This window comes from Arachis hypogaea, chromosome 5, assembly GCF_003086295.3.
Source record: "Arachis hypogaea cultivar Tifrunner chromosome 5, arahy.Tifrunner.gnm2.J5K5, whole genome shotgun sequence".
Taxonomy (NCBI): Eukaryota; Viridiplantae; Streptophyta; class Magnoliopsida; order Fabales; family Fabaceae; genus Arachis; species Arachis hypogaea.
In genome coordinates, this window is record NC_092040.1 from 101,455,625 (window position 1) to 101,478,559 (window position 22,935).

General features: G+C 34.7%; 2 protein-coding genes and 1 non-coding gene across 4 annotated transcripts; 2 read left to right on the forward strand and 1 right to left on the reverse strand.

The window, feature by feature from the left end:
- The first annotated feature begins 455 nt into the window (after positions 1 to 455).
- Positions 456 to 3,116, forward strand: LOC112802309 (uncharacterized). The gene has a single exon (XM_025845455.3). The coding sequence runs from the start codon at positions 1,315 to 1,317 to the stop codon at positions 2,983 to 2,985; it is 1,671 nt and encodes a 556-aa protein (XP_025701240.1). The 5' UTR covers positions 456 to 1,314; the 3' UTR covers positions 2,986 to 3,116.
- A 3,000-nt stretch (positions 3,117 to 6,116) lies between these two features.
- LOC112802310 (uncharacterized) lies at positions 6,117 to 8,906 on the forward strand. Of its 2 annotated transcripts, XM_025845457.2 has the most exons (3): positions 6,117 to 6,319; positions 6,971 to 7,071; positions 7,194 to 8,906. In XM_025845457.2, exon 3 carries the CDS (start codon positions 7,214 to 7,216, stop codon positions 8,711 to 8,713), a length of 1,500 nt encoding a protein of 499 aa, XP_025701242.1. In that variant the 5' UTR covers positions 6,117 to 6,319; positions 6,971 to 7,071; positions 7,194 to 7,213; the 3' UTR covers positions 8,714 to 8,906. The 2 variants fall into 2 exon arrangements, with proteins under 2 accessions (XP_025701242.1, XP_025701241.1); XM_025845456.2 differs by having other exon boundaries at positions 6,971 to 8,906.
- Positions 8,907 to 19,080: 10,174 nt separating this feature from the next.
- Positions 19,081 to 19,188, reverse strand: LOC112804293 (small nucleolar RNA R71). The gene has a single exon (XR_003202907.1). It is a non-coding gene; the product is annotated as a small nucleolar RNA R71 (small nucleolar RNA).
- Between the last annotated feature and the right edge of the window lie 3,747 nt (positions 19,189 to 22,935).

The following is a 22,935-nucleotide window of genomic DNA, read 5'->3' on the forward strand; positions in this document are numbered from 1 at the left end:
GTTTATACCATAAACGAGATATATGAAGTTATAAATATAAAAATATAATTTTTATAAATATAAAAATATATTTTTTTAAAATAATAAAATAATATTAATAATTTAATTTAGACCAATTTTTAAAAAAAATTGATATATTTTATTACTATTTAGATTGACTTTAATTAAATTATATCTTATTTATATTTTAAATTTTAAATTAATAACTTTTTCATAATTTTTTGTACTGAACTTTTTAAAATAGATGGTTTCAAATAATAGTAGAGATAGATGGTTAGTTTTAAATTACTAGCATACATGTAAAAAATCACTAATTTTTAGAAAAACAGATAAATTTACACAAAAATAGTAATTTAAAACTGTCCATTTAAAATAAGCTCATTATATTTCTAAAAACCAACACATTTGAATTTTTTTATTATACATGATCAAATAAGATTTATCAAATTTTTATTTTTTTTATAATTTTTTATTTTTTTTAATACTAATTTTTTTAATACTAATTTAAATGTGTTGATTTTTATAAAAATAATGTGGTAATTTCAAATGAACAATTTTAAATCACATCAATTTTTTTAGAAATTAGTAATTTTTGTTCATGTACGTTACTATCTAAAATAATGTTTAAAATTTTAAACCTAACCAAAACGAAAAAAATTGAATACGAGAGTTTAGTGTAATCATAAATATGGAGAATCGAAGAAAGTAGAAATCATATGTGAGTAGTGTATAATTATTGATAATTATTTAAATTATCAAATTAATGAAAAAATTATAATTATTAAAAAACGTTACATAAATATTTTTAATTACCTTTTTATGTAAATCAAATGAGTCAGACTAAATTTAATTCTTTATATAAATCTAATCACCTTGTTTTAATTTATGTATGCTGCCTAATTTATATATACTGTCTTACTAAATCGAAATAAGGGGATTAGATTTATTAAGATACTACATGCATAAATCGAACTAGCGTGTTTTGATTTACATAAATAATTAAATATAGTCTGACTCATTCGATTTATATAAAAAAATTATCAAAAAAATTTATATAACTTTTTTTTATTTGAATAAATTGTGTAATATTGAGTTGAATTTAGTTTAATTTTGTGTTTTACCCTATTTTAATCTTTAATAATAATAGAATTGCAAATCAGACAATTTAGCTGACACCCTAGCATGGTTTTTGCTTTGGTGCAACTATCAAGTCTCAACCAACCTTTGTTTCCATGAACAGTGATTGTTTCCACCATTGAATTCGCTATTTTCTCTTCTAACTCCTTCGTCTCATTTGATCGGATTTTACACAAAATGTTGCGTGCAGCATCATTTTCATCACTCTCATTCTCCAGATTCAGCTTCTCTCTTCATATCCCCTCTTTTCCCTTTCCTTCCTGTTCATGTTCAATGTCAAGCCTTCACTCTCATTCTCAGCTCAAATCCCCTCGCCATGTTGATGAAGCTGTTGATTCCTTCACCCGCATGCTCTCCATGCGTCGCACTCCATCTATCATGCAATTTAACAAGATTTTGGGGTCTCTTGCCAAGACCAACCATTTCTCCCCCGCCATTTCCCTTTTTCAGCAATTGCAAGCCAGGGGAATTGCTCCCTGCATAGTTACTTTGAGCATCGTAATTAATTGTTGTTGCGGCATGGGTCGGATCACCCTCGCTTTCTCTATATTCGCCAAGATTTTAAGGATGGGTTTTCAGCCTGATACCATAACATTGACTACACTCATTAAAGGTCTCTGTCTCTGCGGTAATGTTGAAAAAGCACTGCACTTTCATGACAGAGTGCTGGCTCATGGATTTCGCTTCAACCAAGTCACTTATGGGACCTTGATCAATGGGCTCTGTAAGACCGGACACACATCAGCTGCTATTCAACTGTTGAGAAAGATCCCACGATATGGCATTGCTCCTAATGTCGTCATGTACAGCGCAATTATTGATAGCTTGTGCAAGGTTACGCTTGTAAGTGATGCTTTTCATTTATACTCTGAAATGCTTGCTAAGGGAATCTCTCCCAATGTTATCACGTACAACACTCTAACTTATGGATTGTGCCTTGTGGGCCAACTTAAGGAAGCCATTGATTTACTAAATCATATGATGCTGAAAAGCATTACTCCAAATGTTCGTACCTATAATACTTTGATTGATGGACTATGTAAGGAGGGAAATATCAAAGATGCCAAGAGTGTGTTGGCTGTGATGACAAAAGATTCTGTGGAGCCAACTGTGGTTACTTATAATTGTTTAATGGATGGGTATTGCTCGGTTAACGAATTAAACAAGGCAAAATGCATATTTGACACAATGGCCCAGATAGGAATGGCTCCTGATATCCAAAGTTACAATATTATTATTAATGGCTTGTGCAAAAGTAAATTGATGGATGATGCCTTGAATCTCTTTGAAGAGATGCGTCGCAAGAACTTGGTTCCTAACACGGTAACTTACAATACTCTAATTGATGGCTTGGGAAAATCAAGGAGAAACTCTTGTGCTTCAAAGCTTCTTGTTGAGATGCATAATAAAGGTCAACCTGCTAATATAATCACTTACACTTCCTTGTTGGATGGGATGTTCAATATCAAACAAGTTGACAAGGCACTTGTGTTATTTAATGAAATGAAAAAGAGTGGCATTGATCCCAATATATTCACGTATAATATACTTATTGATGGCCTATGTAAAAATGGAAGACTTATAGAAGCAAAAGAGATTTTTCAAGATCTTTCTATTAAAAACTATCATCCAAATGTGAGGACATACACTATTATGATCGATGGGCTCTGCAAAGAGGGCTTATTTGAAGAAGCATTGGCCCTGATGTCAAAAATGGAAGACAATGGTTGCTTACCAAATGCTGTGACTTTTGAAATCGTTATTCGTGCTTTGTTTGAAAAAGGTGAGAATGACATGGCAGAGAAACTTCTTCGGGAAATGATTGCTAGAGGCTTATTGAACGGATGAATGAAGGTAAGATACATCAACTCAAATTGAAATCACCTCTCTATTGTTGCAGAATATGTATCATAGTTCTGTAAATTCTGTATCTGTTGGGTCACAGAACTTTGGCAATGCCATAACATCAATACCACTGATGTCTTGACTATCTCATTTTTATTCAATTAGTTTTGAACTTTCAATTATTGTAATTGCTATCATCCTTTTTAATTCCACTATGCTTTATTGATTCTTTAGAGGATATTCCTAGTTGTAGCCTATAGGTTTAGTGTTTAAGATCTCTTTATATTATTTAATAGTTCTTTACTGTTATCCTATGAGATCATATATCTTAACTATTATCATGCTACAAACTAAGAAAAACAAAAAAGAGTGCTATAAACATTTGCAATTCCATTGCATTCTGTATAAGGAAAATTACATTATTATGAAAAATGTGGTTCCAAAATATGAGTTTGTTATAATTCGGTTATGGTTTCCCAACTTCAAATTTTATTGTTAGTTTGCTTGTTGATCAATGACTTCTCTATGGAGATTGCCAATATTTGCTTTACACTGGGTTTTGACCTGCTTAAATGAGTGTGGTTTGGCCACCTAGGCATTTCAAAGCAGATATTTTTCCGCATCAATATTTCTCTTGCCTTGATTTTAGCTTGTAGTTTTGGACATCTAAACTTTTGTCGCAAGAACTTAGTTCCTAGCACGGTAACTTACAACACTCTTATTGATGACTTGGGCAAATCAAAGAGAATCTCTCGTGCTTTAGAGCTTTTTATTGAGATGCATGATAAAGGTCAACCTTCTTCTATATTCACTTACAATTTCTTGATAGATGCTTTGTGCAAAAACCGACAACTTGACAAGGCACTTGTGTTATTCAGTAAAATAGAAGAGATTGGCATTAACCAAATATACACTCATACACCATACTTATTGATGGCCTATGCAAAAGTGGAAAACTTAAACATGCTCAGGAGAAGAAATTATCATCAAAACGGTTAATGAGTGGGAAGTTATGAATGTGCATAAGTTATATGGTTTGGTCAATATAATTTATTCGCCTTGGATACAGGAATGAGATAAAAATTCATTTTCTATCACATAAGAGCCCTAAGCTATAAAAATTCCCTGGAAATGTAACAGTTAACAAAAATAGTAAACAATATGAAAAATAAGTTATGTGCATTGTGTATTCCTAGAGAAGTTCATAAAATTGCATCTGCAGGAAACGTGGAAGCATACAAAAATGAGAGAATCAACTTTTACAAATGAATTTTAAGTGGCCAATATGTAAATTGTAGACGTCAAAAGTCATGGAAATATGCACCAAGAAGATTTTGGAAGCTCTTTATATATATTCATGCTATATAAATGCATAATTAACAAGGGTATAGACAAGTATCTACAGGCCTAAACTACTTCTGCTTCTTCAGAATGAGCACCATCTCTTAAAGCAATTTGCTTGAGAGAAACCTAATTAGACAGGTGAAATAGGTAATCATTTGACAACAGATTTTCAAAAGAGATGACATTGTTTTAATATATATAAAACAGGAGTGTTAGATTTGTAAATTTTGGTTTAATAAAATGTTTTTTCACTTTTTTTCTCCCTTTCTTTGTAGCTTCAGTTAGCAAGTTATTCATGTTCAATTACAAGTTTATTAGATGTTAGATTCTGTAATCACTAGTTAGCTTTACAAAGGGGCTTAGTATCTGAATGTCTAATTGTGTTTACCAAATGTGACATAGGTGTTTGGTGCTGAGTACGTCTCCCTGCATGTTAGAAAGAGCAATCGTGCTGCATTTAATTTGTACACGAAGACATTGGGTTATAAGATTCATGATATGGAGGCGAAGTATTATGTAGATGCGGAGAATGCTTATGACATGAAGAAGCAACTCAAGGGGAAGCAGACGCATCAGCATCATCACAGTGGGGGTCATCACCCCCACCACCACCACCATCATTATCATGAGCATGGTGGTGGTTGTTGTTCCAGTGAAGCAAAGGCAGAGACGAGAAATGCGAAGCGGACCTGATTGTAAGAGCAATTTTCCTTCATTCTCTGAAAATGAAGTTTTCTTTTCTTTTCTCTTCTTTTGTTGTTGTTGTTGTTGTGAAAGAAAGTGGGACATGGCTAGTTTTGAATTGTAGAAATGGGTTGTAATTATCTTGTGCACTTGTAAATTGATTGGTGTTTGTTGACAGTTTTATTTCAGTATGAGCTTTTATACGTTTACATCATGATGCTTGCTTGAATAGACATCCTGCTTTTGTGTATAACAGAGTATACAGGGGATATTGGGGGAAGGAATGTAATAATATTATATTATTACTTCCAAATCACGTAAGTAAGAATTATTTTTTACATTATGTAAAAAACAAAGTAAAAATTCACATCCAGTTCTTTAATAGCAACTGAAAACTATTACATAATTTTACATACTTGATTATTAATTTTATGTAAAAATAACTACATATAAGTTTTTGTCTTATAAAAAACATACAATTAGATGTTTGAATTTTTTATTAATATTTATATATTTGCAAAAACTTAGAAATTAGAATGGTTTATGCTCTATGTTCCTATATATTTTTTCTAAATTTTGCAGGTTTCTTAAAAATGTTTTACATGCGAAAATGACCAAAATATTTGAATGGAGTTTCTTTACATAGTCTAGAATTATTATAAAAAAAGTCGTCGACGATTATATAATTTTTTTTATTTTATTAAAATTAAATTAAAAATTAATTGTTGCCACAATTCACAACAATAGTGCTCACATATGAACTAATGAACCATATATTAAAAAGAGGATAGTTTTGTAATTAAAAAAAAAATAAAAGTCATAATAATTTATTATTTTTTGTCATCATTTAGTCATTAATCAATTTTTTTAGTCTATTTTTTTAAGGAATAAGTATTATTTTAGTCATTTTTAATAAAATTTTTAATTTTATTTCTAAACTACCCTTACTTTATTAAAAAAATTATAAAAAAAAAACCACGTTGGGGGAAGGGGGGCGGAAAGGAAACGCGAAGGGGAAAGGGGAGGAAAAGAAGAAAGGGGAAAGGAAGAGGGGGAAGGGGAAGGGGAAGGGGAAGGGGAAGCGGGCGAGGGGAAGGGGGACGGCGCCGGCAAAGCTTGGAGCTGCCGTGGCCGTTGCTGAAAGAAAGAAGAAAGGAGAGGGGCTGCGACGGGGGAGAAGAGAAGAGGGAAAGGAAATGCGCCGGCGCTGTTAGGGTTTGCCGCCGCTGTCGCATCGGCATCGGGAGACTACGCCGTTGAGTCGTCGCCGCCGATTCGCCCACGAGCTGTCGTCGGGGAAGCGCCAATGGTTCTGCTTCTTCTTCTTTTGCTTTTGCTTAAACTTCTGCTTGAGCTTCGCTTCTTCTTCTGATTTTAATTTGTTGTTTTCTGATTTTATTGTTGTTGTGTGTTGATTTGGTTGTTGAGTTGAATTTCTAATTCTTTGATTTATTGAATTTGTGTTGATTTCATTAATGTTTTTCTTGGTGGTGGACGTAAAGGTGGTGGTGGTGGAAGTAAAGGTACTGATGGTAGTATAGGGTATTTTTGTCTAGAAAAAGTTAAAAGGACGATTTAAATAAAAAAAACGTTAAAGATAATTCTAAATAAAAAATTAAATTGAAGATGGTTTCGATTCTGATCCTCAACATTAAAGACCAAAATAATTTTTATGCATTTTTTTAATTTAATAATTCGACAATATACTTTATTCTATATTTTTAAATATTAATAACTAATTAATAGTCAAAATTAAAAAATTTTAATAATCTTCTAACATATCTCTTGTAATTGTACAAATTTATTTTAATATACATATGAAGGATATCCTTCATCAATTTATATGTCTATAAGAATATTTCTTTTAATTTAGCGTCTCTTTTGAAAAACTTTTTTTATTTTACTCTTTTTTCTTGTGTTTACTCAAGAATTTAATTAAATTCCTTAATTTCCATGACAGTGATTGTTTCCATCATTCAATTCGCTCTTTTCTATTCCAACTCCTTCTTCTCGTTTGAACGGATTTTACACAAACATGTTGCGTGCAGCATCATTCTCCAGGTTCAGCTTCTCTCTTCATATTGTGCCCTATGTTTTCCCTTTTCGCTTTCCTTCCTGTTCATGTTCAATGTCAAGCCTTCACTCTCATTCTGAGCTCACATCCCCTCGCCATGTTGATGAAGCTGTTGATTCCTTCACTCGCATGCTCTCTATGCGTCGCCCTCCATCCATCATCCAATTTAACCAGATTTTGGGGTCTCTTGCCAAGACGCACCATTTCTCCCCCGCCATTTCCCTTTTTCAGCAATTGCAATCCAGGGGAATTGCTCCCAGCATAGTTACTTTGAGCATCGTGATTAATTGTTGTTGCGGCATGGGTCGTATGACGCTTGCTTTCTCTGTATTGGCCAAGATTTTCAGAATGGATTATCAACCTAATACTGTAACATTGAATACACTCGTTAAAGGTCTCTGTCTATGCGGTAATGTTGAAAAAGCACAGCACTTTCATGACAGAGTGTTGGCTCATGGATTTCAATTCGACCAAGTCACTTATGGGATCTTGATTAATGGACTCTGTAAGACCGGACACACATCAGCTGCTATTCAAGTGTTGAGAAAGATCCCACGGTATGGGATTGCTCCTAATGTCGCCATGTACAACACAATTATTGATAGCTTGTGCAAGGTTACATTTGTAAGTGATGCTTTTCATTTATACTCCGAAATGCTTGCTAAGGGAATCTCTCCCAATGTTATCACGTACAGCACTCTAACTTATGGATTGTGCCTTGCGGGCCAACTTAAGGAAGCCATTGATTTACTAAATCATATGATGCTAAAAAACATTACTCCAAATGTTCGTACCTATAATACTTTGATTGATGGACTATGTAAGGAGGGAAATATCAAAGATGCTAAGAGTGTGTTGGCTGTGATGACAAAAGATGCTGTGGAACCAACTGTGGTTACTTATAATTGTTTAATGGATGGGTATTGCTTGGTTAATGAATTAAATAAGGCAAAATATGTATTCAACACAATGGCTCAAAGTAGAGTGTCTCCTAATATCTGGAGTTACAATATCATGGTTAATGGGTTATGCAAGATAAAGCTGGTCGATGAAGCAGTGAGTCTCCTTGAAGAAATGCAGCGCAAGAACCTGGTTCCAAACACAATAACTTACAATACCCTAATTGATGGCTTGTGCAAATCAAAGAGAATCTCTTGTGCTTCAAAGCTTCTTGTTGAGATGCATAATAAAGGTCAACCTGCTAATATAATCACTTACACTTCCTTGTTGGATGGGATGTTCAATATCAAACAAGTTGACAAGGCACTTATGTTATTTAATCAAATGAAAAAGAGTGGCATTGGTCCGGATATATTCACGTATAATATACTTATTGATGGCCTATGCAAAAATGGAAGACTTATAGAAGCAAAAGAGATTTTTCAAGATCTTTCCATTAAAAACTACCATAAAAATGTGAGGACATACACTATTATGATCAATGGGCTCTGCAATGAGGGCTTATTTGAAGAAGCATTGGCCCTGATGTCAAAAATGGAAGACAACGGTTGCTTACCAAATGCTGTGACTTTTGAAATCGTTATTCGTGCTTTGTTTGAAAAAGGTGAGAATGACATGGCAGAAAAACTTCTTCGGAAAATGATTGCTAGAGGCTTATTGAATGGATGAATGAAGCCATGAAGGTAAGATACATCAACTCAAATTGAAATCACCTCCCTATCATCGCAGAATATGTATCATAGTTCTGTAAATTCTGTATCTGTTGGGTCAGAGAACTTTGGCAATGCCACAACATCAATACCACTGATGTCTTGATTATCTCATTTTTATTCAATTAATTTTGAACTTTTAATTTTTGTAATTGCTATCGTCCTTTTTAATTCCACTATGCTTTATTGATTCTTTAGAGGATATTCCTAGTTGTAGCTTACAGGTTTAGTGTTTAAGATCTCTTTATAGTAATTAATAGTTCTTTACTGTTATCGTATGAGATCATATATCTTAACTATTATCATGCTACAAACTAAGAAAAACAAAAAAGAGTGTTATAAACATTTGCAAATCCATTGCATTCTATATAAGGAAAATTACATTATTGTGAAAAATATGTGGTTCTAAAATATGAGTGTGTTAATAATTCGGTTATGGTTTCCCAACTTCAAATTTTATTGTTAGTTTGCTTGTTGATCAATGACTTCTCTATGGAGATTGGCAATATTTGCTTTACACTGGATTTCGACCTGCTTAAATGAGTGTGTGGTTTAGCCACCAAAGTATTTCAAAGCAGATATTTTTCTGCATCAATATTTCTCTTGCCTTGATTTTAGTTTGTAGTTTTGTACATCTAAACTTGTGCCGCAAGAACTTAGTTCCTACCACGGTAACTTACAACACTCTTATTGATGATGGCTTGGGCAAATCAAAGAGAATCTCTCGTGCTTTGGAGCTTTTTATTGAGATGCATGATAAAGGTCAACCTTCTATATTCATTTACAATTTCTTGATAGATGCCTTGTGCAAAAACCTACAACTTGACAAGGCACTTGTGTTATTCAGTAAAATGGAAGAGATTGGCATTAACCAAATATACACTCGTACAACATACTTATTGATGGCCTATGCAAATGTGGAAAACTTAAACATGCTCAGGAGATTTTTCAGGATCTTCCTGTCTAAACGTCCAGGCAGACATACAATATTATGATCAATAGTCTTTCTAAAGAGGGTCTGTTTAAAGATGCATTGACCCTGTTGTCAAAAATGGAACATGATGGTTGCATTCCTGATGCTGTGACTTTTTAAACCATTATTTGAGCTTTGTTTGAAAAAGATGAGAATGTTACGGCAGAAAATTCCTTGGTAAAATAATTGCTAGAGGCTTATTGAATAGATAAAAGAAGATCAAATACATCTCAAATTAAAGTTACATTTCTATTGTTATTGAATATGTAGAATAGTTATATAAATTTTCTATATGCTGGGGCAGAGGACTTTGGCAATGCCATGACCTCACTATCACTAAGTTTTTGACTATCTCAATTTTATTCAACTAAGTTTGCACTTTTGATTTTGACAATTGTTAATAATTTTGTTATGGTTTCCCTGCTATTCCTAAACTGTGCAACTTGCTTTTCTTTATCCTTATAGGTGGAGTATCTAACAAATTCCCAGGACTGTTGACATTTATCATTAGCCACCGTGAACTGTTGTTTATTTGACAAGAAAATTCTTGAAATTATTGCTTGCAAGTCAACATCCAGGAATTGGTTCTAGTATGTTAGTGCTATGAATCCAGCTTTTGCTGATACTCAAGCCAAAGCTCCTTTTAGCTTTAACTTAAAGGATGCTTGCGAATGGGAGCTGTGGGATTACAGATTAGCAATGCTGGTAGCTAGTATGACACCAAGTGCCATAGTAGGCACATGCAGCGCATAGTTTTATCAATCAAAACAATAATATATACAACAATCCATTCATCCACAAGCTCAAAAGGACAAAACCGCCATCCCAAGTCCCAACATCATAAAACAAAGGCAGCAAAAAAAAAAAAAAAATGCATATAACAAACTAGACAGCACAACAATAGAGGATCTGCAGAGCTTATAGAAACACACAACTCTACTGTATACTAAAATATTTACATAACATGAGGTTGTGTGTATGTATTCTAGTGATTGGTCTAGTATATCAAATGAACAAGCTTCATGGATGATATCTTTTGACATCTAAGCTGCATGTTTCCCCATTATTAGGAGACTCACTGTGGACATTTCCAATCTCCTTTTTTCATTTCAACTTCATCCCCTGCTGTCTTACATTTTAGACACTGAACATTTCTGGAAAAATTCATAACACTGCATCTGCGGCAAAACCAACGAGAATACAGTTTGCCATGCATAATTGCATATGGTCAAGTACGAAAGTAAGAGAAGAAAAATCATAGAACAGTGTAATTCACATAATTCTATTGATATGGACCAAACTTATAGTGCTTTCAAAAGGAACCTTTACAAACAAATGGAAATCGAAAAGCTAGTAAGCAAGTAAAACAGCTGGAGGACTTACTCCGGACATATCCAGTCTCCTTTACTCATTTGATTAGTAGGCAGATCAACATCCTTTGGCTTATTATCTTCATTACAATTTAAGCATTGTCTATTCCTAGAGAAGTTTACAAAAATGAGAGAATCAACTTTTACAAATGAATTTTAAGTGGCCAATATGTAAATTGTAGACGTCAAAAGTCATGGAAATATGCACCAAGAAGATTTTGGAAGCTCTTTATATATATTCATGCTACATAAATGCATAATTAACAAGGGTATAGACAAGTATCTACAGGCCTAAACTACTTCTGCTTCTTCAGAATGAGCACCATCTCTTAAAGCAATTTGCTTGAGAGAAACCTAATTAGACAGGTGAAATAGGTAATCATCTGACAACAGATTTTCAAAAGAGATGACATTGTTTTAATATATATAAAATACGAGATAGATCACTTGCTTGAATTCAGCACTAATGTGTTTATGAACAAAGAAGGATCACTTCTGCTTGAATCTTAACAATTAAGAATGTCTTCAAAATTTCATGTGAAAATGGAGAAAACCTATAAATTCCCTGAAGAAATGTCTGCATCAGCTAATATGACTCACTTTTGGCAAATCCAGTCACGTTTCTTCATTTCTACATCTTTTGAAAATTTACTACTTGTTTAGGATATAATGGAAAATGGCTCTTGCCAAGATTTCGTAATCATTAGAATATCCAAAAGGTGATCACCATTTGTGTTCTACCAAGTGAAATTGTAGTATGAATATGGAGTATTAGAGATATAATTATTAGTGTTACATTTTTCCATCAGCTATTGAGTTATGAAATGAACATCCCCTATACTATTTAGAATAACCATCCGAGTACAAGGGATAATAAACATCTTCTCAAAAAATTAGTTTAATTTTTGGGTTCACCAAGAATCGAACTCTTGACCTTTTAAATCTAACGCTTTAATACCATGTTATGATAACACTCATTCCAAAAGCTTCAACTGTTAGAAAAATGTAACACTAATGATTATATCTCTAATACTCCATAAACCTCAATTGTACACATTGTATAAATATTTCATTGGCTCCTCATACTTTCCCTTTTAAAAAAGTTAACAGAAAAAAGTTGGTTCCTGACACATTATTCAAATAGAACTTTTTGCATGTATTCCTCTCCTTGTTATGTTGGTATTATTCCATTTTCCGCTGGAGCCAATTATGCATTTCTCTCCTTGAATCATGATTTTGATCTAACCCTCATGCATTCAGAGGCCTTAATATGCCCCTTTTTTCTCAAAGACAGTTTTTCGTTTCAACCGACAATGACTTGGAAAGACTGCATAGAAATTCTACACTCTTTTTGGTACAAGAATCTTTAATATAGGATTCCATTGTCATTAATCATGAACTACCATTTTTGTATTACTACTTATTAAGTCTTGTAAACAGAATGTATAGTATAGTAGTACTCAATTCTTTATTGTGAAACAGATGTAGGGATGGTCCTAGTTCATTAGTTTCTTCTCAATGCAAAACATTAGCAGAAAATGCTTACTTCTGCATGTATTTGAAGAGGAATTCTCCTATTACATAATTTCCTTGGTGCACAAGATTGCTAGGCTTGCTCAAACTGTGAGCATTATGTACATTTTGAAATGCCTAATTCCAAGTGTAATATCTCAAGCAAATTAAGGCAAAATTTCTGTTATTTAGGTATAAAAGCAAATAATATGTCAGAATAATAATTGCACATATGGTAAAGAGAAATAGGGATAATTGGTAGTTTGGTACTTGTTGAGCGTTCCAAAACATGTTTTTAAAAGATAAACTTCCATTTGAGATATTTAAATGGTAGATTTAATTAAATGGTGCTTTAAGGCTTAAGGATATCAGTAAAAAGAATAAAAGTAGAGGATTTTGACTATTTTAGTATATTCAATGCATAAAGGACTTAAAATAATATATTTTTTTATTAAAATTTTCTATTTGCAATATTTTGAAAAAATAAATACAATACACTAGCTTTATTTATAAATGTAAAAATGTTTTTGGAATACTAAGTCTTTGATCATCGAGTAACTTTACAACTAATTTTCTTATGAATCTTTATCCTACTGTATGTTCCTAATCATGTTTTTTTTACTTCAATTTTTATGCATAAATAACACATCCTTTTATAAATTTGTATTAAACAATGTTATTTGAATTAATCTATCTATTTATTTACTTATATATTATATTTTTTCCAAATTTAGAAGTGAGATTCGAATCTGCGACTTTTAAGTAAATATGGAGAGACTATGCCATTTGAGTTATAACTCATTTATACAAAAATGGTAATGTCTTTTTATTTTGATAATGTCACTTTTTTTTTATAAATTTATATATAATACAATACAAAAAGTTTATGTAAAGAATGACATTATAATATTATTTAATTTGATGAATTAAAGACTAATTTGTTACGAATTTAAATTTTATTTAAGAATTTAAATTTTAGAGTATAAACTCAAATAAGTCCTTGAAAAATTTTGCATCAAATATTTTTGTTTTCAAAAAAAATTATTACGTTGAGGTTTTTGAACTTTACAAAAATAAGACATATAAGTCCCTACGTCACACTTTTTAGTACCTAGTTATCCAAATAAAAATAACAGATATACCTAAGATACGGACTCATATGTCTTACTTTTATAAAATTCAAGGACCTTAATGTAATAAAAAAATTTTGAAGACAAAAATGTTTAATGCAAAAATTTTCAGGACCTGTTTGCGTATATACTCTAAATTTTACCAATAAATTATTACATGCGTAAGATTTGAATCTCTAACACTTATTTGAACAAATAAATAAAATAATAATGTTATGCATTCAATTTTTTTTATGAACTAAGTTAAATAATAAGATTTGGAGTAATATTATCCATAATTAATTTTTGTTGCTATTCGATCAATTTAATTAGACTTAGTTAATAAAAAAATTTAAATGTACAGTATTATTTATCTATCTATTATATATTCTATTATATATTACTAATTTTTCAACTAAAATGTGTCATATATCACTCTCTCATTGTAATTGAAATCAAATCATTTCCTCCAAAATTAAGGAGTTCTCTCCCCCCACCGCCTTTTCTCTCTCTATCTCTCTCGTTCCTTTATCCATCATACCTCTCTTATTCAGTTATTCTTATACCCACATTTTCTCTTTTATATATCATTATCAATAACTAATTATAAATTTGACAATCAAAATGTGTAACATAATATTCTCTATTTACAATTAAAATTAAATTAAACTAAAATTAAAATTAAAATATAACTATATTATATATTACTAATTTTATAACTAAAATATACCACATGTCACTCTTTTATTGTAATTAAAATCAAATCTTTTCTTCCAAAATTAAAAAGTTTTTTCCTCCTCTCCCTTTTTCTCTCTCTCTCTCTCTCTCTCTCTCTCATTTCTGCACCCATTATATCTCTCTTATTCTTATACCCACTTTATCTCTTTTATATATATCTGATATAACTATGCAGGCAATTCGGCACTTAATTTGAATGAAGGGATTACGAAGGGAGTACAAGGTTCAACAACTAGGAAAGAAAAAGATGAACCAATTCACCTAACAGATAACAGAATTGAGAAGTAGAGTTGAGGAAGGGAGAGCTTCCTGCAGCAGAGAAGAATGGGATATTAGTAAAAATGGCCAATAGTAAAAATTAACAGAGAAGGGCAATTTCAGAGGGTGAGAGGGTCAGCTTATAACTTCCATGACATTCCCTTGGTGCCTTTCTTCCTATATATTTGTTGTCATTTACGGGAAGTTTGTTGCCTCCGTATTGCTAGTTGAGTTGTTATGTCAGCTGCCCTATTTCTCTTTCCTTCTATCAACAGTCCCCCGTTCAAATTGACCTTACCCTCAAGGTCGAAGTTGGGGTGCAGCTGCTTCATATCTTCATAAACTTCCCAAGTAGCATCCTCCACAGGCAAAGCTTGCCACTTGATCAATACCTCTTTATGCCAGTGGTTATCCTTCTTGACCATACGGCCAGTTGAGGCTACAATTCGAGGCCCTGGCCATCCAGCAACAACGGTGAAGGGATGCTGGATTCTAGGGGTTTGCCGGTACACTTCTTAAGCAATGACACAGGGAAGACTGGGTGGATTTTAGCAGTTGCCGGGAACTGCAACTTGTATTCTTCAACTTTACCAATTTTTGTGATCACTGGAAATGGGCCGATATAGCTGATGAGCGGATAATTTGTACGCTTTTTGGCATTGTTTTTAGTATGTTTTTAGTATGATCTAGTTAGTTTTTAGTATATTTTTATTAGTTTTTAGTTAAAATTCACTTTTCTGGACTTTACTATGAGTTTGTGTGTTTTTCTGTGATTTCAGGTATTTTCTGGCTGAAATTGAGGGACCTGAGCAAAAATCTGATTCAAAGACTAAAAAGGACTGCAGATGCTGTTGGATTCTGACCTCCCTGCACTCGAAGTGGATTTTCTGGAGCTACAGAAGCCCAATTAGCGCTCTCTCAATGGCGTTGGAAAGTAGACATCCTAGGCTTTCCAGCAATATATGATAGTCCATACTTTGCCCAAGATTTGATGGCCTAAACCGGCGTTCAAAGTCACCCTCAGAAATCCCAGCGTTAAACGCCGGAACTGGCACCAAAATGGGAGTTAAACGCCCAAACTGGCACCAAAGCTGGCGTTTAACTCCAAGAGGAGTCTCTACACAAAAATGCTTCATTTCTCAGCCCAAGCACACACCAAGTGGGCCCGGAAGTGGATTTTTATGTCATTTACTCATCTCTGTACACCTTAGGCTACTAGTTCTCTATAAGTAGGACCTTTTACTATTGTATTGAAATATCTGGATAGTTATCGGGGTAGTTATCCTTGTTCTGATGCTATCTTAGATCATTGGGAGGCTGGCCATTCGGCCATGCCTAGACCTTGTTCTTATGTATTTTCAACGGTGGAGTTTCTACACACCATAGATTAAGGTGTGGAGCTCTGCTGTACCTCGAGTATTAATGCAATTACTATTGTTCTTCTATTCAATTCCGCTTGTTCTTGTTCTAAGATATCACTTGTTCTTCAACTTGATGAATGTGATGATCCGTGACACTCATCATCATTCTCACCTATGAACGTGTGACTGACAACCACCTCCGTTCTACCTTCGACTGGGTGAATATCTCTTGGATTCTTTAACCGGAATCTTCGTGGTATAGGCTAGAACTGATGGCGGCATTCAAGAGAATCCGGAAGGTCTAACCTTGTCTGTGGTATTCTGAGTAGGATTCAATGATTGAATGACTGTGACGTGCTTCAAACTCCTGAGGGCGGGGCGTTAGTGACAGACGCAAAAGAATCACTGGATTCTATTCCGGCCTGATCGAGAACCGACAGATGGATAGCCGTGCCGTGACAGGGTGCGTTGAACATTTCCACTGAGAGGATGGGAGGTAGCCACTGACAACGGTGAAACCCTTGCTTAAGCTTGCCATGGAAAGGAGTAAGAAAAATTGGATGAAGACAGTAGGAAAGCAGAGAGACGAAAGGGAAGGCATCTCCATTCGCTTATCTGAAATTCCCACCAATGAATTGCATAAGTATCTCTATCTTTATCTTTATGTTTTCATACATCACCTATATCCATTTGAGTTTGCCTGACTGAGATTTACAAGGTGACCATAGCTTGCTTCATACCAACAATCTCTGTGGGATTGACCCTTACTCGCGTAAGGTTTATTACTTGGACGACCCAGTACACTTGCTGGTTAGTTGTGCGAAGTTGTGTTTATGCCATGGTATTGAACACCAAGTTTTTGGATTCATTACCGGGGATTATTTGATTTGTGAAAAGTATTGATCACAATTTTGTGCACCAAGTTTTTGGCGCCGTTGCCGGGGATTGTTGAGTTTGGACAACTGACGGTTCATCTTGTTGCTTAGATTAGGTGTTTTTCTTCAGAGTTCTTAAGAATGAATTCTAGTGTTTCAAGATGATGTTCTTATCATCACCAAATCTGATTGATCTTCATCAATTTAGCTCTTGAATGCAATATTCTGCTGAAGCTTGGCTAGCCATGTCTAATTCCTTTAGACTGAAGCTCTAGACTAACATTGCATGATTCCTGAGATTCTCATTAAGAATTTTGATGCCTTTATTTTCTTTTTCCACTTAATTTTCGAAAAAGCACAAAAAATTTACAAAATCATAAAAACCAAAAATATTTTTCCTGTTGAGACTCTATTCTCATTTTAAGTTTGGTGTCAATTGCATGTTTCTGTTTTTCTTGCATTCATTCATATGTCTTAGTGATCTTCAAGATGTTCTTGATGATTTCATTACTCTGATCTTTAATTCCTCTTGACTTGAGTGTTTATGTGTCTCATATGCATTCTCATTAGTGTCAGTAGTATACAAACTGCTAAGTTTGGTGTCTTGCATGCATTATTATTTGATTCTTGTTGCATTTTGATTTTTCTTTATTATTAAAAATCCAAAAATATTTTTAATTTGTGTCTTTTCAAGTCAATAATACAGAGAATTGAAGATTCAGAACATACAGCAGAGGAATTATACAGAAAAAGCTGGGCGTTCAAAACGCCCAGTGAAGAAGGACAGACTGGCGTTTAAACGCCAGCCAGGGTGCCTGGTTGGGCGTTTAACGCCCAAAAGGGTATAGTTTTGGGCGTTAAACGCCAGAATGTGCACCATTCTGGGCGTTTAACGCCAGGATGGCACAAGAGGGAAGATTTTGTTTTCAATGCAAATTTTTTTCAAGTTTTCAAAGTTTTTCAAAATCAAATCTTTTTCAAATCATATCTTTTCAATCAAATCTTTTTCAAAATCAATTTCTTTCTATTTTCAAAGATACTTGCTATCAATTAATGATTTGACTCAACATTTCAAGTATGTTGCCTTTTCTGTTGAGAGAGGTTTAATGTCTGAATCATATCTTTTCTTGTTAGCCAAGTTTTTAATTTTCAAAATCAAATCTTTTTAACAAAATGTTTTTTAAATCATATCTTCTCAATCACATCTTTTTTTAAAACTAATCATATCTTCTTAACCACATTTTTTCAAAATAACTTTCAATCAAATCTTTTTGATTTCTAATTTCAAAATCTTTTTCAAAAATCACTTTACTTCTTTCCCACTTTCAGTTTCGAAAATCAATTAGTGTTTTTCAAAAATGTTTTCAAAATCTTTTACTTGATTTTCGAAAATTACTTCCCTTCTTCTCACATCCTTCTATTTTATGGACTAACACTATTCCCAAATGCAAAATTCGAACTCCATCTTCTTTGATAAGTTCGAATTTTCTACTTCTGCCTTCTATTTTTCTTTTCCTCTGACACCTCAAGGAATCTCTATACTGTGACATAGAGGATTCCACATTTCCTTGTTCCCTTCTCTTTCTTATGAGCAGGAGCAGAGACAAAAGCATTCTTGTTGAGGCTGATCCTGAACCTGAAAGGACCTTGAAGAGAAAGCTAAGAGAAGCTAAGGCACAATTCTCTGTAGAGGACCTAACCGAATTCTTCAAAGAAGAAGAACTCATGGCAGCCAAAAACAACAACAATGCCAACAATGCAAGGAAGGTGCTGGGTGACTTTACTGCACCTACTCCCGACTTCTATGGGAGAAGCATCTCTATCCCTGCCATTGGAGCAAACAACTTTGAGCTTAAGCCTCAATTAGTTTCTCTAATGCAACAGAATTGCAAGTTCCATGGACTTCCATTGGAAGATCCTCATCAGTTTTTAGCTGAATTCTTGCAAATCTGTGATACTGTCAAGACTAATGGGGTTGACCCTGAGGTCTACAGACTTATGCTATTCCCTTTTGCTGTAAGAGACAGAGCTAGAACATGGTTGGACTCTCAACCTAAAGAAACCCTGGACTCTTGGGAAAAGCTAGTCAATGCCTTCTTGGCAAAGTTCTTTCCACCTCAAAAATTGAGTAAGCTTAGAGTGGAAGTCCAAACCTTCAGACAGAAGGAAGGAGAATCCCTCTATGAAGCTTGGGAAAGATACAAACAATTAATCAGAAAGTGTCCCTCTGATATGCTTTCTGAATGGAGCATCATAGGTATTTTCTATGATGGTCTCTCTGAAATATCCAAAATGTCTTTGGATAGCTCTGCTGGAGGCTCTCTTCATCTGAAGAAGACGCCTACAGAAGCTCAAGAGCTGATTGAAATGGTTGCAAATAACCAATTCATGTACACTTCTGAAAGAAATCCTGTGAATAATGGGACTAGTCAGAAGAAAGGAGTTCTTGAGATTGACACTCTGAATGCCATATTGGCTCAGAACAAAATATTGACTCAACAAGTCAATATGATTTCTCAAAGTCTATCTGGAATGCAAAATGCACCAAGCAGTACTAAGGAAGCTTCATCTGAAGAAGAAGCTTATGATCCTGAGAACCCTTCAATAGAAGAGGTGAATTACATGGGAGAACCCTATGGAAACACCTATAATCCTTCATGGAGAAATCATCCAAATCTCTCATGGAAGGATCAACAGAGACCTCAACAAGGTTTCAACAATAATAATGGTGGAAGAAACAGGTTTAGCAATAGCAAGCCTTTCCCATCATCTTCTCAGCAACAAACAGAGAGTTCTAAGCAGAATACCTCTGACTTAGCAACCATGGTCTCTGATCTAATCAAAACCACTCAAAGTTTCATGACTGAAACAAGGTCCTCCATTAGAAACTTGGAGGGACAAGTGGGTCAGCTGAGCAAGAAAATTACTGAACTCCCTCCTAGTACTCTTCCAAGCAATACAGAAGAAAATCCAAAAGGAGAGTGCAAGGCCATCAACATGGCCAAATTTGGAGAGGAGGAAAAGGTAGTGAACGCCACTGAGGAAGACCTCAATGGACGTCCACTGGCCTCCAATGAGTTCCCCAATGAGGAACCATGGGAATCTGAGGCTCAAAATGAGACCATAGAGATTCCATTGAACTTACTTCTGCCATTCATGAGCTCTGATGAGTATTCTTTCTCTGAAGAGGATGAGTATGTCACTGAAGAGCAAGTTGCTAAATACCTTGGAGCAATCATGAAGCTAAATGACAAGTTATTTGGAAATGAGACTTGGGAAGATGAACCCCCTTTGCTCACCAAAGAACTGGATGACTTGTCTAGGCAGAAATTACCTCAAAAGAGACAGGATCCTGGGAAGTTCTTAATACCTTGTACCATAGGCACCATGACCTTCAAGAAGGCCTTGTGTGACTTAGGGTCAAGTGTAAACCTCATGCCTCTCTTGTAATGGAGAAGCTATGGATCTTTGAGGTGCAAGCTGCAAAAATCTCACTAGAGATGGCAGACAATTCAAGAAAACAAGCCTATGGACTTGTAGAGGATGTTCTGGTAAAAGTTGAAGACCATTACATCCCTGCTGATTTCATAGTCCTAGAGACTGGGAAGTGCATGGATGAATCCATCATCCTTGGCAGACCCTTCCTAGCCACAGCGAAGGCTGTGATTGATGTTGATAGAGGAGAATTGATCATTCAAGTGAATGAGGAATCCTTTGTGTTTGAGGCTCAAGGATATCCCTCTATCATCATGGAGAGGAAGCATGAAGAGCTTCCCTCAAAACAGAGCCAAACAGAGCCCCCACAGTCAAACTCTAAGTTTGGTGTTGGGAGGCTAACAAACCCCAATTTGACGGTTTGTTTTGTATTAAATTTAGAGTGTCTTGATAACCTTTTGTCACATTTAACCTATGAATTAGCGTGGTTTTGTTATCTCTCCCATATTTGTGCTTAAGTGTAAAAACATGCTTTCTAAGCCTTATTTTAATGAATTCTAGTTCATCCTTGATTCCATAAGATGCCTTGATGTGTTTGCTAGTAATTCCAGGATTGAAATAGGCTAGGCATGGATCAAAGGAAGCAAGGAAGGAAGCATGCAAGTGGAGAGAAGCACAAAAAAAAGCCAAAGAGTTGATCTCGGCCAAGCACGCGTACGCGCACAAGGCGCCCGCGCGCACATCGCAGAATTAGCCAGGGACGCGCACGCGTACCGTGCGCTCACGCGCCGATGGTGGCACATGACCTCATTAATGTAACACGTGCCTGGCGATTTTAGAAGGTTTTCAGCAACCAACTTTGGCGCCAAAATGCATATAAGATCCAAGGATTGAAGGGGATTGAGATACATTCACACCCATAGACTAATTAGAGGATTAGATAGATAGTTAGTTTTAGGAGTAGTTTCTAGAGAGAGAAACTCTCACTTCTCTCTAGGATTAGGATTAGGTTTAGGATAATCTTTCTTCTTAGATCTAGATTTAATTCATGCTTTGATTCAATTTTCTTTTATCAATTCTTAATCTTCTTATCTCTCTCTTCCTAGTTATGTGCTTTGATAATTGTAATTCTTCACTTTGTTTTTAGATATATTGTTGTCCCTTTGTTTTCTTCTAATAATGCAATTTGAGGTAATTCATGATAATCGTGATCTCCTTGATTGTTGTTGTTAATTCTTTGCAATAATTGTAGTTATATTCTATTCTTGTTATCAATTTACTATGCTTTTCTTTTATGCCTTCCAAGTGTTTGATGAAATGCTTGGTTGGATTTTAGTGTAGGTTTTGTTCCTCTTGGCCTTGGTTGAGTAATTAGTGACTCTTAAGTTATCTAATTCCTTTGTTGATTGATAATTAGAAGTTGCTAATTGATTTGAATACCTCTAAAGCTAGTCTTTCCTTTAGGAGTTGATTAGGACTTGAGGAATCAAATTGATTCATCCACTTGACTTTCCTCCATGGTTAGAGGTTAACTAAATGGGAGTAATGGATAATTTGTTATCACAATTGAGGAGGATAACTAGGATAGGACTTCTAGTTCTCATATCTTGCCAAGAGCTTTATTAGTTGTTAGGTTATTTCCCTTGCCATTTATAATTCTTGTCTATAATCTCAAAAACCCCAAAATAACTTACAACCAATAACAAGACACTTTATTGTAAATCCTAGGGAGAACGACCCGAGGTTTGAATACTTCGGTTTATAAATTTTAGGGGTTTGTTTTAGTGACAAACAACTTTTTGTATGAAAAGATTATTGCTTGGTTTAGAAACTATACTTCGACGAGATTTTATTTGAGAAATTCTAAACCGTCAAAAATCCATTCGTCAGAGGCCACAACCAAACTCTAAGTTTGGTGTTGAACCCCCACATTCAAACTCTAAGTTTGGTGTTGGGAGGTTCCAACATAGCTCTGAGCATTTCTGAGGTTCCATGAGAGCCCACTGTCAAGCTACTGACATTAAAGAAGCGCTTGTTGGGAGGCAACCCAATATTATATTTTGACTATTTTCCTTTGTTATTTTATGTCTTTTGTAGGTTGATGATCATGAGAAGTCACAAAATCAATGAAAAAAGCAAAAACAGAATGAAAAACAGAAAGAAAAATAGCACACCCTGGAGGAAGAACCCATTGGCGTTTAAACGCCAGTGAGGCTAGCTGTTGGGCGTTTAACGCCCAGTCTGGCACCATTCTGGGCGTTTAACGCCAGAAAGGGGCACCAGACTGGCGTTAAACGCCAGAAAAGGGCAAGAAGCTGGCGTTAAATGCCAGAAATGGGCACCAGCCCGGCGTTTAACGCCAGAATTGGCTAAAAACGCAATTTTTCTTGCCATTTGGTGCAGGGATGACTTTTCCTTGACACCTCAGGATCTGTGGACCCCACAGGATCCCCACCTACCCCACCACCCTCTCTCTTCTTCACCAATCACCTCAACACCTCTTCCCCAAAAACCCTTCACCTATCAAATCCCTTCTTTCTCTTCACCACT

What these genes read in the sequence shown, in the direction of transcription:
- LOC112802309 (XM_025845455.3), top strand. Translation starts at nt 1,315, where the DNA reads ATGTTGCGTGCAGCATCATTTTCATCACTCTCATTCTCCAGATTCAGC.
- LOC112802310 (XM_025845456.2), top strand. Translation starts at nt 7,046, where the DNA reads ATGTTGCGTGCAGCATCATTCTCCAGGTTCAGCTTCTCTCTTCATATT.